The 20,055-nt window shown below is 41.3% G+C and overlaps 1 protein-coding gene across 1 annotated transcript in view; it reads right to left on the bottom strand.

The window, feature by feature from the left end:
- Window positions 1–3,391: 3,391 nt before the first annotated feature.
- The window catches only part of GALNTL5 (polypeptide N-acetylgalactosaminyltransferase like 5), a 57,249-nt gene continuing 40,585 nt past the window's right edge, over window positions 3,392–20,055 (bottom strand). Inside the window, 4 exon segments of the mRNA XM_034965297.2 lie at window positions 3,392–3,674; window positions 8,509–8,658; window positions 11,199–11,316; window positions 13,498–13,747. Coding sequence (XP_034821188.2) covers window positions 3,519–3,674; window positions 8,509–8,658; window positions 11,199–11,316; window positions 13,498–13,747 — 674 coding nt within the window. The 3' untranslated portion in view covers window positions 3,392–3,518.

Raw genomic sequence — 20,055 nt, 5'->3', positions numbered from 1 at the left:
GCTGTGTTATTGTTTGTCCTTGGATACAGTTGCCAGATGAAATACAGGATGGCCTGAAATTTGAATTTAAGATTAAGAATAATTTTGTGGTGTAAGTATATCCTGTGCAATATGTGAGAGGCTTGTCTTCATCTGTGCTGCCATAATAAAATACCTGAGACTGGGTAGTTTAAAAACAAATTTGTTTTCCCACTCTCCTGGAGGCTGGGAAGTACAAGATCCAGCAGCCGTATCTGGTAGGCTGCTGGTGAGGGCTTTGTGCTACATCATAACGTGGCAGAGAATCGGAAGGGGAAGCGGGCACTGGCTAAAGGGGCAATGTTACTTATTAACAACCCGCTCTCAAGGTACCTAATCCAGTCTCAAGAGACTGGGGACTCTCAGTGACTGCGTTAATCTTTTCATGGGGGCTGATCCCTCATGGCTCAAATGCCTCTTAAAGGTCCTACTCTGTCTCAACACTGTTACCCTGGGGTCCAAGCCTCAACATGAATTTTGGTGGGGATAAAAGGTATTCAAACTGTAGCACTGTTGCTTTGTCAGTTGTTTCAACATGAATTATGGAGGACACATTCAAAATGTAGCCATATGTACACTCAAATGTTATTGTCTATTTGAAATTCAAGTTTAACCAGGCATCCTGTATTTTTATTAGCCAAATAGGGCAACGTTAACCTGGGCACATTCTAACCATCGTTTTCTCATCTATGAAATGAGGATAGCCGTAGAACTCATAAAGTTGTTGTATGAATGAAAGGAGATAATCCATGCAGACTACTTATAACAGAGTATGAAACGTAGTAAAAGCTCAGCAAATGTCAGCTCTTCTTAGTTGTTGTTTCATACAGGTGTGTCTTAGGATAAATTCCTAGAAGGATGTTTCAGTTACAGAACTCCTGGGCTTAATTTAAGACTTGTTTGAGCATTCCATCGTACCAAAAACTGTTTTGTAAGAAACCTTAAGCAGGTTACCAGATACTTTTCAACTAGCTTCAAAATACAAATCAGATTTTTAAATTTCCACACAAAAACAAAAAATTGCCATCTATAGGCAAGTATCAATTTCCCTTTAATCACACCAAATATTTGGATATTGATTCTGATTTGTTTTCTATTTTAGGGTCAACTGAAGCAATATTTAAGAAGATACTGTCCAAGGGACTTGCTAAACAATTTCTAGGACTTATCTGTGTTATCTAGTACCTAAACTAAATTACATTACAAAACTAAGACTTAATATTAGGCCCATGGCTTTTAACAAAAGAGAACACTCCTGTCTTTTGCTTTTGGGAAAGCTGATATTTACAGCATCCATCCCAAATAGCTGGGATTACAGGCACATGCCACTGAGCCTGGGTTCTGTTTTGCTTTTTTTTTTTTTTTTTTCCTGACAGAGTCTCACTCCGTCGCCCAGGCTAGAGTGCAGTGGTGCAATCTCAGCTCACTGCAACCTCTGCCTCCCAGGTTCAAGCAATTCTCCTGCCTCAGCCTCCTGAGTAGCTAGGATTACAGGCGTGCGCCACCATGCCCAGCTAATTTTTTTGTATTTTTAGTAGAGACCGGGTTTCACCATGTTGGCCAGGCTGATCTCAAACTCCTGATCTCGTGATCCACCCGCCTCAGCCTCCCAAAGTGCTGGGATTACAGACGTGAGCCACCGCGCCCGGCCTGTTTTGCATTTTATCATAATTTTAGTAGACTCATGGGTTTATTATAATTAATTTTTAAATGACTTTCTAGAGACAGGAAAGGTATAAATAATATATGGGCCCAGAATACAATCACAGCATGGCACTTGTTTTGTGCTGCCAGATCAACCTTTTAAAGGATCAATCAAGTGGCTGTCTGTAATAGATCAGCCCATGTCTGTCTTGCAATAGATTTTATACAGTATTTTGCTAAATAGATAGGTATAAAGAAGTTATCTGTGGCCGGGCGCAGTAGCTCACACCTGTAATCCCAGCACTTTAGGAGGCCGAGGCGGGCAGATCACCTGAGGTCAGGAGTTCAAGACCAGCCTGGCCAACATGATGAAACCACATCTCTACTAAAAATACAAAAATTAGTTGGGCATGGTGGTGGGTGCCTGTAATCCCAGCTACTTGGGAGGCTGAGGTATGAGAATCACTTGAACCCGGGAGGTGGAGGTTGCAGTGAGCCGAGATCGGGCTACTGCACTCCAGTCTGGGCAACAAGAGTGAAACTCTGTCTCCAAAAAAAAAAAAAAACTTCATTCCCAGCAACTAGAAGAATACCTGTCTGATTGAATGAGCTCAATAGATGATTCAAATTGTTTTTCTGTTGTAAAAACTAACTTACCTTCTTTCCAGCATAGTCTATTCTCTTCCACTTTATTTTTTTTTTTTTTTGCCCCTTTCAATGTGTTTCTTCTCTCATTATCTGTCTCTCTTTCTGAATTCATGTCTTTCACCTTCTTAGCCACCATCACCAGCGTAAAACCAACAGTGATCTGTCTAACTCCAAAGATGCCAAAGAAGTACTTTGGACATCTGAGAATGTCTTTACACAGGACAGACAAGGCACCCAGCTGCTGCTTCCCTGATCCCAGCTAAACAGTTTACCAAGAGTCAGGAAGTGTCTGGAGAGCTGGAGGCCAGAGCCATAGGAGGAGACAGACATGAAAAAGGCAAAATTGGCCGGGTGCGGTGGCTCATGCCTGTAATCCCAGCACTTCGGGAGGCCGAGGTGGCCGGATCACAAGGTCAAGAGATCGAGACCATCCTGGCCAACATGGTGAAACCCTGTCTCTACTAAAAATACAAAAATTAGCTGGGCATGGTGGCACGTGCCTGTAATCCCAGGTACTTGGGAGGCTGAGGCAGGAGAATTGCTTGAACCCGGGAGGCAGAGGTTGCAGTGAGCCAAGATTATACCACTATGCTCCAGCCTGGCGACAGAGCGAGACTCACAGAAGACGGAGTATCTTCAGATGACAGAAGGGCTGGCAGGAACAGATGGGGAAGCTGGCCTGGAGAGCTGACCAGACACCCAGGCAGGTGGACTGGACGCCAGACGTTCAGGTATGCAGCTGAGTAAGGTGTCGTTACCAGAATCTACCCTGGCAGGAAGAAAGGAGCTTGCTGCAGCTCAGCCAAAGTCACGAGAGCATGGCTCCCTAAGAAGGCAATCGCGACAGATTGTCTGGGGCAGAAGCCGGGTTGGCAAAGGGAAAGCAGTCCCTACAGTCTACCAGGGCCAGGTACTGTGGTAAACAAATGCACTTTACCTCAGTCAGCTGTATGATAGAGTCGTAACTGTGTGAGCACTTACCTTTCTAATGTTCAAAGTCTTGTCACCTCAGAGATTCAGTAGCAGATGAGTAACAAAGTATCAAGAATTTTCATTGAAGGGAAAATAAAGGCACTCATGTCTGGTCATATTTTTTTAATTGCATTTCACGTAATTCCACGATGTTCCAAACTTACACTCTTGTGCCACTATGTTGAATGACTAGGAGACTTTTAACCCTTTATTAATGAAAGTGATTTGTTTTCCTTTCACGAGCTGTTCACAGATGCCTCCAACTCTGGGAAGACATTATCCAAATACCACTGAAATGACTTGCAACCCAGTCGTTTCCTTAACTCAGCACACTCGCGAATGTTTCCGTAGGTGACATATTTCAGACCAGGCTTTCGAAGAAAAAACTGCTCCTAAATGAAAATATAGAGTCAGTCGTTACGTTCAACCAAACAAATCTTTGCTGATCAAATGATTATATCTAACATAGATGCATGTATTTTCATCATGTAAACTAAAAAAGCCCTCCAGATCCCAATTTTTTTCTGTCCAGGGAATGAAGGGAGAGACATACTATGGGACCTTGGATTTACCCACCCTGCATATGTTCACAGCACGTGCCATGGCACCCTAGCGGGATCCAGGAAGACTGGGTCCTGCTTCTCAGGAGCCAAAGAAGCACAGCCACCTATTGTGGTATCCCCTTTCTCCTGTTTTTTCAACAATACCCAAGGACAAACCCCGTTAGTCCCTGGTCCTCATCAGTATGTTTGTGTTTTCAGAAATGGGGGATGATGTAGTAAAGGGAGAATAGATCCTGCAGGAGTACAGCCTGGATTCGAAGTCTGGCTCTGCCATTCAGGGTCTGTGTGACCCTAGGCGAGTCTTCCCCTTGCAAAGTGCTTGTGAGGGTTGAACAGTCTAATAGGGACATGCAAAGCCCCTGGGCGAGCATGGCTGGCACATACTAAGTGTCATGTCTGAGGTGGTCATTATTACCACACTTGGTTAGTTTTTTGTGTGCTCTGACTTAAGGAAGCCCCAAGAATGAATGTCTAATGGACTCTGTTGGCCCCATGTTGAAAAAAGGTATTCTAAGTAGACTGAAGCCCTTCGCAAACAGAACCCTTATCTTTTCATCTGTGTTTTCCCAGGCCTGGCATTTCAGGATAGTGATAGTGTTGAATGACAGAAGGAGTTTGCTCATCCAAATTAATGTATTATGGGCATGCCACATTGGATTCTTCCTGGGGATCCGTGACTACTGTAGGTCTTTGCCATCGCATTCTGCCACCCCCAGGTCCCCAGGGTGGATTGGTGCAGGGGGTGAGCCTGCAGGTGGGGGAGGGTGCCATAATTTTGAAGACAAGACAGCATGGATGACCTTAGGCACATCTTCCTGTCCAAAGCCCTCTCTTGTCCCAATCAGTCACTAAATTTCCCATTGTGCTGTATTATGCAATCCATTGATTTTTATACTTAACACATCATATCCCTTTAAGTTAACTTTTTGCTTTGTGAAAGTCAGTAAACCATGCAGAAATAGCTATGTTCAATTCAACCATCTAGATCCCTGACCAGCGTTCACAGAAAAAAACAATCAACAAACATGAAAATAAGCTCAAGAGTTGTCGTAATGAAATACAATTTTAAACAATGAGATGTTTTTTAACCTATCTGATTAAAACAAACAAACAAACAGTTCAACTATAACCAATATGAGGAGACAGGCACTTTCGTATACATTTGATGGCAGCACAGATGACGAGACAGACAGTGAAGATCATTTGGATATTACCCCATCAGGATTTAAAATGCACTAACTCTTGCCCCAGCAAGTTCATGTCTTGAATTTATTCCAAAGATATATTTGCAAAAATATGCACAAAATAGTATGTCAATAATTCTCATTTCAAGGCTGGGCATGGTGGCTTATGCCTGTAATCCCAGCACTTTGGGAGGCCAAGGCAGGCAGATCATGAGGTCAGGAGTTCAAGACTAGCCTGGCCAATATGGTGAAATCCCATCTCTATTAAAAATATAAAAAATTAGCTGGGCGTGGTGGCATGCACCTGTAGTCTCAGCTATTTGGGAGGCTGAGGCAGGAGAATCACTGAACCTGGGAGGTGGAGGTTGCAGTGAGCCGAGATTGTGCCACCGCACTCCAGCCTGGGTGACAGAGCAAGACTCTGTTTCAAAAGAAAGAAAAAAAAAAAATTCTCATTTGAGGATTGTCAAGAAAATAGCAAAAAGCCGGGGAAATCAGAATGCTTATCAACTGGTACTATTTATTAATGGGATCAATTTTGGTAGATCCAGTTAAAGGAACTATTTAAAAGAATGAGATATGTTTATATGTTCTGATTTTGAAAGACAACTTGAAAGCCCCCTGCTTTTTCTTTCCTGATCATAGCCCTTTTCCTTCGTTTTAAATGCTATCTTGATTACGTATTAATTTCTTTTTATTCTAGCTTTGATATCTGATTATTCATGCATAAATTATAGGTTTAATTTTATCCATTTGAACTTTACAGGAAGGAAATAATACAGTATAAGTTCCATTGTGTTTGGCTGCTTTCATTCACCATTACATCTCTGAAATTTACCTATGCTCTTGTAGGTACAGTCATGTACCATGTGATGATGTTTCAGTCAACGCCTGACCATGTACCTAATGGTAGTCCCATAAGATTATAATACCATACTTTTACTGTACCTTTTATTTAGATATGTTTAGATACACAAATACTTACCATTGGGTTACAACTGCCTACAGTGTTCAGTAGAGTCACATGCCATACAGGTTTGTAGCCTGGGAGCAATGGGCCATACCATATAGCCAAGGTGTGCAATGGGCTATACCATCTCCATCTAGGTTTGTGTAGGTACACGCTATGATAGTCCCACAACAATGAAATCACCTAATGATGATTTCTCATAATATATTCCCACCGTTAAGTCAGACATGACTATACACTATAGTTGGTTTTCTTTCTTTCCTTTTTTCTTTTTTTTTTTTGAGATGGAGCTTTGCTCTTGTCACCCTGGCTGGAGTGCAGTGGTGTGATCTTGGCTCACTGCAACCTCTACCTCCTGGGTTCAAGCAATTCTCCAGCTTCAGCCTCCCGAGTAGCTGGGATTACAGGTGCCCACCACCATGCCCGGCTAATTTTTTTTGTATTTTTAGTAGAGATGAGGTTTCACCATGTTGGCCAGGCTGGTCTTGAACTCGTGATCCATCTGCCTTGGCCTCCCTAAGTGCTGAAATTACAAGTGTGAGCCACCACGCCCAGCCCAGTTAATTTTCATTGCTGCATAGGATTATAGCGACTAAATATATCACAGTTGTCCACTCTACTCTTGATGAGTATTTGTATTATATTAAGTTTTGGTTAAAACAAATAATGCTGTTTATTAGTTTTCTTGTTCATGTGTCCTGGTGCACAAAAGCATGCGCTTCTGTAGCATATGCATGAGCAGAACTGCTGAATCACAAGATATTCAGATCTTTTACTTTAGTAGGTGCTGCCACGCCATTTTCAGATGCAATTTTGTAAAAGTCAACACTCCCATAAGTGAAAGCTGAGAGATCCTATTGCTCACCGACACTTGGGCCTGTAAGATTTTTTTTTTTTTTTTTGAGACGGAGTTTTGCTCTTGTTGCCCAGGCTGAAGTGCAATGGCACAATCTTGACTCACTGCAACTTCCGCTTCCTGGGTTCAAGCGATTCTCCTCCCTCAGCCTCCTGAGTAGCTGGGACTACAGGAATGTGCCATGACGCCCGGCTAATTTTGTATTTTCAGTAGAGATGGCGTTTCTCCATGTTGGTCAGGCTGGTCTTGAACTCCCAACCTCAGGTGATCTGCCTGCCTCGGCCTCCCAAGTGCTTAGATTAGAGACATGAGCCACTGTGCCCAGCCAGGCCTGTCAGACTTTTAAAATTCTGCTAATCTAAGTGGTGGTGTTGAAATAGCTCTTTGAAGTTTTAGTTCACATTTCTCTAATTACAAAAGAAATGGAGCATTATTACCTTCATAATTAAAGTGTGTTTTTTTCAGTTAGAGAAACATAAGATGAAGACCAGGACATACACTGTCAGAGAGATTCTTACACATTTCTATTTGTTCATCTGAAATGAGATTTTGCTGGGGTTTTTGTATTTATTTACACATAGCTTCTGGATGGACATGCACCCTTGTAAGTCCTGGCAAGGTACTTAACTCCTGGGGAAATGCACAGATGATAGGGTATAGTTTTGATACAGAAATCTTTGGCTGTTGGTCGAAAAGTGGTAGTGGAAGTTCTCAGACGGTCTCAAGACCAGCAGCATCCACATTGCTTGGGAAATCAGCGGGGAAGAAAAAGAATCTCAAGAGTTGCACATGGGCCGGGTACAGTGGCTCACTCTTATAAATCCCAGCACTTTGGAAGGCCGAGGTGGGCGGATCATGAGGTCAAGAGATTGAGACCAGCCTGGCCAACACGGTGAAACCCTGTCTCTACTAAAAATACAAAAATTAGCCAGGCCTGATGGTATGCGCCTGTAGTCCCAGCTACTCCAGAGGCTGAGGCAGGAGGATCGCTTGAATCCGAGAGGCAGAGGTTGCAGTGAGCTGAGATCGTGCCACTGCACTCCAGCCTGGGCGACAGAGCAAGACTCCGTCTCAAAAAAAAAAAAAGAGTTGCACGTGGGGACGGGGCAAGGAGAAGCTGTTTGCTTCAGGTGTGGGACAATTCCCTGGAGGTGGGAACGGAGGGAATAGATCCAGCACCTCCATGAAAAAGACTGCTCATGTTGATTGATTTACTTCTGAGAGACTTGAGTTTTCCCAGAAATTAAAACAAAAATAATGAGATGTAAGAGTAGCAGCTTAGGATGAACTGAGAACAGGGTTGGGGATGGATTGATGAGGGGTTAGAGGGGTGCTGTATTCAAGAAAAACAGAGAAAAGAACAACTATCAATAACTATCAATAGGCAGTTTTTTATCCTCACCCTCCTCCCACAGTCCACCCTCAGGAAGGCCCCAGTATCTGTTGTTCCCTGCTTTGTGTCCATGTACAATGTTTAGCTCTCACTTGTAAATGAGAACATGCAGTATTTGGTTTTCCATTCCTGTGTTAATTTGCTTAGGATAATGACCTCCAGAACAAACGCTGGATCTGGAAAGGCAGCAGCAGGCTTCCTCAGAACAAGTCCTGCTCCGGCCTCGCATGCATTTTCCAAGTCAAGGATGTGTTCCCCACCTTATATTCATCCAGCCAAACGTGCACCAGTCTTAGGTAGTTATGTGTCATAGCACTGATGATTGTAGAAGGTTTTCCAGTTTGTTTCTTACTGATATGTCCTACTCGAGAGCAGGAGATTATAAAGAGTTGGCCTCCACACATCCAGATCTAGGCATAAGAAGAACAGAAAACATATGAATGCATTATTACTGCTAACAGGCAACTGCTTTTAAACAAATACAATGGCCAGGTGTGGTGGCTCATGCCTGTAATCCCAGCATTTTGGGAGGCCGAGGCAGTCAGATCACCTAAGGAAGGGAGTTTGAGACCAGCCTGGCCAACATGGTGAAAACCTGTCTCTACTAAAAATACAAAAATTAGCCGGGCGTGGTGGCACATGCCTGTAATCCCAGCTACTTGGGAGGCTGAGGCAGGGGAATCGCTTGAACCTGGGAGGCGGAGATTGCAGTGAGCCAAGATTGCGCCACTGCATTCCAGCCTGGCGACAGAGCAAGACTCCGTCTCAAAAAAAAAAAAAAGAAGCCACTTTCGTATTGTGTGCCACTGTATTTTAGCACCCAGCACAGTGCTTCATACATAACAGTACTCAATACATATTGTTGCATGGATGAATTAATGAAGACTGTGTCTTCTTCTCAATGCTCAGCATACAGCACAGTTTGACTCAAAGGAAGTGCTCCTTAAATGATGGCTAGATTGAGCTTAAATATTACTCTCAAGAGATAGTCCTAAACTGAAACTATAGAGTTGGATATTATCATGATACAGGTATTAGTTACAGACATAGGGATTGATGCAAGTATCCTACTAAAAATATCCACAAGGGTGTGGCACAGACCCTCGGCGATCAGAGTAGACTTGCCCTGCCAAGTGCTATTCCCTTAGTTACTGGAACATGGGAAGGTCCAGGGAGCGTAGACCTATGGTTGGGCTGCAGGTGGAAGGTACTTGGTTGGCTCAGAGTAGAGGTTTTTTCACACCAGATGCAGAAAGACTGCGTTATGTGAACAACCAGTGTGGCTTCACAGGAGCAGAGGACCTGGATGCTAGCCCTGAGCCCTGAAGAGCACATGGGGCAAGAAGCAAAGTCTGACAAGGATGGAAACCTTGGGGACACCTGTGTCTAAGAGATGAGCCACAGCAGAAATTCCTACAAAGGAAACTGAGAACAACTGAGCAATGGAAGGCAAACCAGGAATATTGTCCTAACGTCCAAGAAAATTTCCAGAAAAGACAGTTTAGTGTCAGATGCTGCAATGACCTCAGATAGATGGAAGATCAAAAGCCATCCATTAAGGACATCACCACAAAACTGGTGGCAGTTCCTGGGACGATGTCACGGAAAGCTGAGGGCCTTCCAGGATATCGATTTACTGGAATGAGGAGTAAACGAGAAATGAAGAGGTGTATGCAGGTGCAGAGATCATTCTTTTCTCAGGAAAGACAAGGTTACTTGTGGTGGTTAGAGACAGCTGCCGGTGTCAAGAGAGTATTTCAGCTACTTATTAATTTACATTCTTCTTTATAAAAAGACACCCAAGTATATTTAAAAGATATGACAGGCCATCAGGAAAGGCGCCATTGAAATATTGTAGTAGGAATAATTAATGTTTGAATAATAAATTAGTTGTCATTTGCTATCTATAGGGAATGTAGGGCCAGAAAAACGAATGTACTGACTCTCCAACTCTGCCTGTATAATACACAAAACTGATCACAGTTATTAGATCCTGAAAGGAGGTGAACTCCTTGAGCCATTTTCTTAGAGTGCAATATAATAAAACAAGGAATAATCAACCAAACAGAATAAAATGTGCCAAAGGCATGGGCATTATAAAATAATGCCTGGGTCCAAAGGGAACATGAGAATGAAAAAAACAAAGCAAAGAAACAAACAAACAAACAACAAAAACAACAAGCTTAAGAGGGACCATCAGATAGAGGCTTGGAGGAAACTATATTGTTCTAGATATTTTTATATGCATAATCAAGTATCTGAAGCATTATGAAAGAAGTCTGCTTGGGAACTTTAAAAGTGAACAAATAACTGGCCAAAAGAAGGAAGGAAAAGAGAGAGAAAATAAAATCCAAAACAGAAAAAATTGGAAAAAACAACTACTGAGACAATAAAGATAATAGATTTAAAATATTATATTAATTTGATATACCATACATCAGAAATAACAAAACATATGGTATAAGAACCTAATATTTTTAAATTAAATTAAATATATTTATTTTAAGAAGTAGAGTCTAGGCACAGTAGCTCACACCTGTAATCTCAGTGCTTTTGGAGGCCGAGGTGGGAGGATTACTTGAGCCCAGGAGTTCAAGACCACCCTGGGCAACATAGCGAGACCACATCTCATAAAAAAAAAAGGTACAGATGAGGGTCTTGCTATGTTGCTGAGGCTGGTCTTGAACTCCTGGCTTCAAACAGTCCACTTGCCTCAGCCTCCCAAAGTGCTGAGATTACAGGCATGAGCCACCACACCAGGCCAAGAATCTAATATTTTATTAAATGTTTTCCATTTTTACAAGAAGCCCCATAAATTGTTTATTGCATGTGCTGCTGGAATGGTACTGGATGTTCATGTAGGAAAATTGAGCATAATTACCACAGCATTGTATGTGACAAAGTTAGGTTTCACTCTCTATAGCTATTTTAAAAATAAAATCTGAAGTACCCTTACTGAAAGTTCCAAATTTTCTCCTCCCCAAAAATCCATGTCCTTGTCATACTGTCCAATTTCATTAAAATAATGCCGACGTATAGCAAAAATTCCTCCAGACATTGCAGGTGACCTAGAAAGGGGACATAAATATGAAATTAATTTCACAGAGAAAGTCATTCTGTAGTTTCCTCAAAATTATATTAAATTAGTAATAACTTATAGTTTAAAATGAGAAAACAGGCCGGGTGTGGAGGCTTATGCCTGTAATCCCAGCACTTTGGGAGGCCGAGGCGGGTGCATTACGAGTTCAGGAGATCGAGACCATCCTGGCTAACACAGTGAAACCCCGTCTCTACTAAAAATACAAAAAATTAGGCAGGCAAGGTGGCATGCGCCTGTAGTCCCAGCTACTCGGGAGGCTGAGGCAGGAGAATCGCTTGTACCTGGGAGGCAGAGGTTGCAGTGAGCCGAGATCATGCCACTGCACTCCAGCCTGGGCGACAGGGCGAGACTCTGTCTCAAAAAAAAAAAAAAAAAAAAAACCACATTAATACTAAAATTATCTTATTATACATTTAAGTATATAAAATTACTAAAAACCGCAACAAAAGTAGGCAATAACTTTTACTTAGTTCTCACCAAAATATGTATGCAATATATTCTAAATGTTTTCCTAATGAGAAGGAAAATGATATTTGGAATGTAAGTTTCCCATGAGGATGACAATTGAACTGGGTAGCAGGGCTCAGAGCTCTCCCTTTCTAAAGACATTAGGTGAATTGCAATATTTACTTCTGGACAAACCATAATATTAAGAAGCATCCTGTTTTGTCCACCAATAGTAGGGCCAAATAATACCAAACTAAGTAGTTTGAAAATAGTCACAGCTGGGTGTGGTGGCTCACACCTGTAATCCCAACACTTGGGAGGCTGAGGCTGGTGGATCATTTGAGGTCAGGAGTTCAGGACCAGCCTGGCCAACATGGTGAAACCCCATCTCTACTAAAAATACAAAAATTAGCCAGATGTAGTTGCCCGCACCTGTAATCCCAGCTACCCAGGACACTGTGGCATGAGAATCGCTTGAACCTGGGAGGCTGCAGTGAGCTGAGATCGCACCACTGCACTCCAGCCTGGGCAACAGAGTGAGAATCTGTCCCCCCCTGAAAAAAAAAAAGAAAAAGAAAAATAATCACAAGTTTACATTCATTTGTTCAAATAAGTATTTATTGAGCACCTATGTTTTAGGGATATGAGTCACTCAACACACAAAGCAAGACCCATGTGTAGGGGAAAGGGTAGGGAGACCAATTAGAGGGGCTGCAGAGAAAAATAATGGGATCCCGGATAAGAATGCAGCAATGTAGGTAGCAAGATGCGGTTGAATTCCTGGTATATTTTGGAGACAGAGCTAACAGATTTGCTTATGGGTCGGGTGTGGGGTGCCTACTGCACCAGATGTGACACACATTGCCGAGTGCACCAGATAGGAACATTCCTATCAGAATCCAGTCATGCTGTTATCTCTGCCAATTACAAAATTAAAACCGCCTTATTTTGACCCCACTTCCTGTCAGTTATGTCCCCTTTTCTCTCTTTCGTATTAAAGCCTTAGAAAGATTTGTCCATCACTATCTCTAATTCCCTTAAACTCCCTTCCATCAGGCTTCGCCTCCCGCCATTCACAATTAAGACTTGTTCATGACCTTCTCATGGTTTAGTCCAATGCTCATTTCCAGTCCTTCTCTCGCTGATCCAGCCACTGTGTTGGATGCTGCTGGCCACTCCCTTCTCTTGGACAGACATGCCTCCCTGGGCCTCCAGGGAACCAGATTTCCTGGTCCTTCTCCTCCCTCCCTGGTTGCTCCTTCCCATCTCCTTTGCCAGTTCCTCTCCTCCTCTCAACTGTCAATGTTGAAGCACCCAGGGCTCAGGGCTGGTCCTCTACACTTCTCCACTCACCCACATAGTGATTCTCATCCATCCTATCCATGACTCCCAAAGGATGCCTCCAGCCCTGACCTCTCTCAAAACTCCAGACTCATGATTGAATCCATATAGGATTGTGTTCAGTACCAGAGAATCAAAGAGTTATAGATGATATGAAGATAAATGTCATATCATGTTATATATTGAGTCCTAAGTAATTCTATTGACAATAATTCTATTACTGTATTAAAGACTTCTAGAAGCAAGTAACAGAACAATTTGATTAAGCCTAAGAACTTGAAAGAATAATCTCTGGAGGCTTTTTCCCCCTGGGTCTCAATACACATATGCAATATTTTTCCAAAACCAGAAGAAATCTCACTGGATTGGTTTAGTAAGTCCTTCTGGTCCATCCATCTCATAAGAGAAAACATTATCCCATTTAAATTGTAGGTTCCAATCAAAAGTTCCCCTTACAAGAGGAGAGGGCTTATACTCCAGAGTTCTATCATCAATGACATCTATCAAGGGGCACACCACCATTTTGGGGTCCTTGGCAATGGCATGCAGCAGGGGCTCCAGCCATACTCTGTTCACCTCACAGTGGCTGTCCAGGAACACCAGAACATCCCCTGGGGAGGCAAGAACAGGGCAATGTTAGTCCACATAGCTGAAAAAATATGGCAATCCAAATCAAAGTTCAATGTGATGAATATTTCTTGAGCATTTACTATGTGTTTGGCTCTTACAGTGCTTTCATTTTCATTGGAAGGAAACAAGAAATACATTATTAGGTACAAAAATATGCAACATCATGTGCCATAGATGTTGAGAGGAAGCCAGTAATTGTGGGTTAGAGAGTGGTTTCGGGGAGAATTCTAAAGGAGCAGGTGGAACTGAACTGGATTTCCATTTTAAAAAATGATTTTAGCTTGGTCTTGACTGATCAGCTTAAATTTAGCAAATTTTTACTGAAAGGGCAGCTTCTTAGGCATTGAGTTTGGTGCATGGGATGCAGACATGCATCACGACTTTTGCTCTTGAGTTCAAGTTTTTTTTTTTTTGTTTTTTTGTTTTTTTGAGATGGAGTCTTGTTCTATCACCCAGGCTGGAGTGCAGTGGCATGATATTGGCTCACTGCAACCTCCGCCTCACGGGTTCAAGCAATTCTCCTGCCTCAGCCTCCCAAGTAGCTGGGATTACAGGTGCCCGCCACCATGCCAGGCTAATTTTTGTATTTCTAGTAGAGACGGGGTTTCACCATGTTGGCCAGGCTGGTCTCGAACTCCTGAACTCAGGTGATCTGCCCACCTCAGCCTTTGAGTTCAAGCTTCAGTGAGGACCTGTTCTGCTTAGAGAACATGGGAATAATTGGCATGCTTAAAGTAAAGAAAGTGTATTATTGAAGTACACCAGGGGCTTGATGTAGAAGGAACCCCAAACTTCAAGTAGCAGAGTTTAGACTTTTTCTCGTAGCCAGTGTAAAATCATTAGAAAGGTATAAAAAAATCCCATGTTTTGATCAGAAGACTTAATATGGCAATAACCCCCATACTAATCTACAGATTTAGTGCAATCCCTATTGCAATCCCAGCTGGCTCTTTTTAAAGAAATTGATCCTAAAAGTCATATGAAAAGGCAATGGACCTAGATTAGCCAAAATAATTTTGAAAAAGAAAAATAAGGTTGAAGGGCTTTCTGATTTCAAGGGTTACTACAAAGTGATAATAATCAAAACAGTGTGCCATTGGTGTAAGGATAGACACAGAAACCAGAAATAAACCATGTGTCTATGGTCAATTGATTTTTGACAAGGGCCAAGACAATTCAATGGAGAAAGTATAGTCTTTTCAATAAATCGTGCTGAGGCAACGGAATATCCACATGCAAAAGAATGAAGTTAGACCCCTACCTCATATCATACTAAAAATCAAATCAAATGGGTCATAGACCTAAGGTAAGAGCTAAAATTATAAAACTCAGAAGGAAACATAAGCATATATTTATGACCTTAGGTGAGGCAATGGTTTCTTAGATATGACACCAAAAATACAGGGGACATAAGAAAAAATATATACATTGGAATTCATCAAAAGCAAAAACTTTTGTGCTTAAAAGACACAATCGAGAAAATGAAAAAAAAAATGGCTGGTGCGGTGGCTTATGCCTGTAATCCCAGCACTTTGGGAGGCTGAGGGGGGCGGATCACCTGAGGTCAGGAGTTCAAGACCAGCCTGGCCAACATAGCAAAACCCCGTCTCTATTAAAAATACAAAAAAAAGTTAGCCAGGTGTGGTGGTGGGTGCCCGTAATCCCAGCTACTTAGGAGGCTGAGGCAGGAGAATCACTTGACCCCAGGAGGCAGAGGTTGCAGTGAGCCAAGATCGTGCCACTGCACTCCAGCCTGGGTGACAGAGCAAGACTCTGTCAAAAAAAAAAAAAAAAAAAAAAAAAAAAAAAAGAAAAGAAAAGAAAAAGAAAAAAGAAAAAGAAAGAAACAAAGAAAGAGAAAAAAATCCACAAAATGGGGGAAAGTATTTCCAAATCATACATATACTAAAGGACTTGTATGAGAATATATAAATAATTCTTACAAGTTAGTAATAAAAAGACAAATAACCTGATTTAAAATGCACAAGAGATTTGAATAGACATTTTTGCAAAGACGTATAAATGGCTGATGAGCATGTGGAAAGATGTTCAACACCATTAGTCATCAGAAAAACGTTAATAAAAATCACAGTGAGGTATCCCTTTACATCCACTAGGACGGCAAGAATGAAAAAGACAGACAATAGCAAGTGTTGGGGAGGTGGTGGAGAAATTGAAACACTTGTCCAATGCTGTTGGGAATGATGGGTGGGAGGGGAGGAGTACAGAGAACAGGAAAGTTCTTTCTTGCCTGAAGGGCACTCTCTGGGCTGAGTTCTCTGAGGGTGTGGCTGGCATAGCAATTTTGAGGACCTCCCTTCTTATCCCTGGTGGTCTCTTGTCAGCAGTTCCCACAAACTGGGCAAGTGCATTCTATTCTGGTGACTCACTCTGTCTTCTCAGCTCCTTAAGATCCTGTGTTCTGTCTCCAGCTTCTCTGCTGAGGCCTGTCCATTCTTCTAGATAGTCCTACCGGACACCATCTAAGATGATCCCTATAGCTCTCTCTCCAACACTGCCAAAGCAAACTCTGCCATAAATATAGCTACTAACCTAAAAGCAAGTGTCCTTTGTTCTACAGCTGGTCACAGTCTTTTTATCCTTTTGATTTTCGGCAAAAAACTAACATTAGTTCACTTCTCCTCAATCCCATTGTATTTCCAATTTTATTGTATTGATGTCTGAGAATGTGCTGAATTCATATCAAGTCTCTCTCACCAGGCTTTGAGCAGTAGCTTTCTCCAAAAATCTCCTTTAATCTCTAACAACATGACTCAATCTGGCTGAGCCATCTCATTGGTTCTCAGATCTCTATTTTGAAATATCTTTATCGTGGTCAGTCTAACAACTCACTTTGGAATATTACAGCTATGATTTTCATGCCTCAACCAAAACTGAGCTAACAAGAGTCCCATTTTTAACACATATGTTTTCATACTATTGGCAGCACACACACAGTTTTATACTTCACATTTTTCACCTAAAATAGCTTCTATAATATTACGTAACATTATTAGCATTTTAAAATCATGTCTGCTCATTTGATAGGTGAAAAATAACATCTGGTTCTCCTAAGAAGATGTACGAATGGCTAGCAAGCACACAAACAGATGCAAAACATCATCAGTCATTAGGAAAACACAAATCAAAACCAACATGAAGAACCACTTCACTTCCACTAGGATGACGAGAACTTAAAAAATGAAAAATAAGTTTTGGCAGGGATATGGAGAAATTTGAACTCTTACACATTGCTGGTGGGAGTGTCAATGGTGCAGCCACTGAAGAAAAGAGCTTGGCAGCTCCTCAAAAAATTAAACCTGGAATTACCATAAGACCCAGTAATTCTATTCCTAGGAATATGCCCAAAATAATTCAAACAAATGTATGTATGTGCATGGTCACAGCAGTACTGTTGACAACAGCCAAAAGAGGGAAACAGCCCAAATGCCCATCAATGGATGAATGGAGAAACAAACTGTGGTGTATCACAGAATGGAATATTATTCAACCATAAAAAAGGAAGCACTGACACATCCACCACGTGGATGAACCTCAAAAATATACTAAGTGAAAGAAGCCCTACACAAAAAGTTACATATTGTATGATTCCGTTGATATGAAATATCTAGAAAGAGACAGAACACAGATTGGTGGTTGCCAGGGACTGGAGGGAAGGAAGCTGCTTAATGGCTAAAAGACTTTCTTTTCAGGTAATGAAAATGTTTTGGAGTTAGAGGTCATGGCTGTACAACATTGTGAAGGTGCGAAACGCTACTTAATTGTTCATTTTTAAATGATCAGTTTTATGTTAATCGTGCCTCAATTTTAAAAAATCTGGTTAATGTTTTTTTAATCGCTGGTGAGGTTGAATTTTCCATATGATTAGCCATTTGTAAATGAAATTGTCGTGTACTTTGCCTATCGGAGTAGTTTTTTTTTTTTTTTTTTAAGATAGAGTCTCGCTCTGTCACCCAGGCTGGAGTGCAGTAGCATGATCTCAGCTCACTGCAACATTCACCTCCCGGCTTCAAGCAATTGTCCTGCTTCAGCCTCCCAAGTAGCTGGGATTACAGGCACCTGCCAACATGTCCAGCTAATTTTTGTATTTTTAGTGGAGATGGGGTTTCACCGTGTTGGACAGGCTGGTCTCAAACTTCTGACTTCAAATGATCCACCTGCCTCAGCCTTCCAAAGTGCTGGGATTATGGGCGTGAGCCACCATGCCCAGCTTGGAGTTGTATTTTTAATGGATTTTAAATGTACATTTTACATACTAAAAATATTAACTTTTAGTCCTGTTACATTTCCCCAGCCTACTGTTATTTAATTTTATTATTTTTTATTTGCAGCAATTTTACATTTTTTGTTAAAAAATAGACTTTTTTTAGTGCCTTTTCCATTGGTTTTAATCTTTGAAATTTCTTTATTCATAAAACAGGCAAGTATTAATCTATGTTTTTATATTTTTAAATTATCCCTTAAGCAGTTTATGATGATGATGTTTTTACAGAGACAGTCTCACTCTGTTGCCCAGGCTGGAGTGGAGTGGCGCTATTATAGCTCACTATAACCTCCAACTCCTGGACTCAAGCAATCCTCTTGCCTCAGCCTCCTGAGTAGCTAGGACTACAGGTGTGCACCAACACACTTGCCTACTTTTTTTAACAAAAATTTTTGTAGAGATGGTGTCTCACTGTGTTGTCAGGCTGGTCTTAGAACTCCTGGCCTCAAGCAATCCTCTTGCCTTGGCCTCCTAAAGCGCTAGGATTACAAGCATGAGCCACCACACCTGGCTATGGTTTGATTTTTTAAAATAAAATTAACATTAATCCAGTTATAATTTATTTGGGTTATGGTATGAAATAAAGACCTAAAATTTTCCCAAATGGCTAATTGTTTAAGTGGCATTAAACAACAACTGCAACAAAAACATTTTAAAAGTCTTTTTTCCCATACAGATTTGTAGTATCTCTTTACTGTATATAGTGTACACTTGTACCCTTAATATTGAAAGATTAAATATTTGCAACTTTGAGGATTCTAATGACCCAGAAAGACCATAAATGCAATATTAAAAATTGCAAAATAATTTAAAATTATACTTTACGCAAAATTAATACGGGGTATTACTGAATGCTGATTTAAGTTAAAAACTTGTGGGAACAGGCCATCTAGCACCTACATTTCAATGAGATTTTATTTTCACTCATCATAAAGTATTTAACAGGGGAAATTTACATCCTGTAAGGAGAGCAAAGTAGTAGGGAGGGTCCCTCTTCAGCCGATTTCTCCCCTTCACAGGAATATTTTGTGGGAACCTAAAGTTTGTTGCTAGGAAAGGACGGTTGCTCTACTTTTGCCGCCTTTGAGAGTTTCGGGAAGGACCGTGCTATTTATTGTTTTTAGAGATAGCCTATCATTCATGTGCTAGATGACCTATCAGACATTCATCAGATTCTCTTTAGTGCTTGTGATGAGTAAAGGGCATGAGGTCAAGCCTGCCTGATAGAGGAATTCTTCCCCTACTTGTTTCCAAAGAGTATTTGTGGAAATATTCTAAACAATTCCATTGCTCCCTAAAGTTTGGAGTTGGGAGCTACGTTCTCCATCTTACCCTGTGTAGAAGCTTATTTTCTGCTCTCCTGTCATAGTCTATTTGCACCATTTCTCTAGGGATTGTGGATTGCAACGTTTGTTAACCTGTTTTTTGAAAAGCAACAAATAGCATATGTATCAATTTCACAGTATTTCCTGTTTTGCTCTGTTTTGTATTTATTTTCGTTCTTTGGTTAGTGTCCATATTTTCACCCTTAAACATAACTCATTATATATAATTTATTTTACATCACATTAAAATTCTCAGTTTGGTCTCTACAACCAAGCATTTTTAAAATCTTAAAAATATTTTTTCTTTTTTTTTTTTTACCTACACGTTATGTTATTGCTGTATCTTTTTTTAATTTGTTTTTTGAGATGAGGTTGTGATGTGTTGCTCTGTCTAGAGCACAGTGGCATGGTCATAGCTCACTGTAACCTTGAGCTCCTGGGCTCGAGCAATCCTCCTGCCTCGCCCTCCCAAATAAATAGGATTACAGGCACGGGCCACCACGCCTAGCTAATTTTTATTTGTTCATTTATTTCTGTAGAAATGAGATCTTCTCATGTTTCCCAGGCTGGTCTCAAACTCCTGGCCTCAAGCAATCCTCCCGCCTCAGCCTCCCAAAGCACTGGGATTACAGGCGTGAGCCATGGCACCCAGCCTGTTATTGCTGTATCTTTCCAATTT

Source organism: Pan paniscus, chromosome 6 (genome assembly GCF_029289425.2).
Source record: "Pan paniscus chromosome 6, NHGRI_mPanPan1-v2.0_pri, whole genome shotgun sequence".
In the NCBI taxonomy this organism is placed as follows: Eukaryota; Metazoa; Chordata; class Mammalia; order Primates; family Hominidae; genus Pan; species Pan paniscus.
This window is presented reverse-complemented; position numbering and strand designations above follow the sequence as displayed.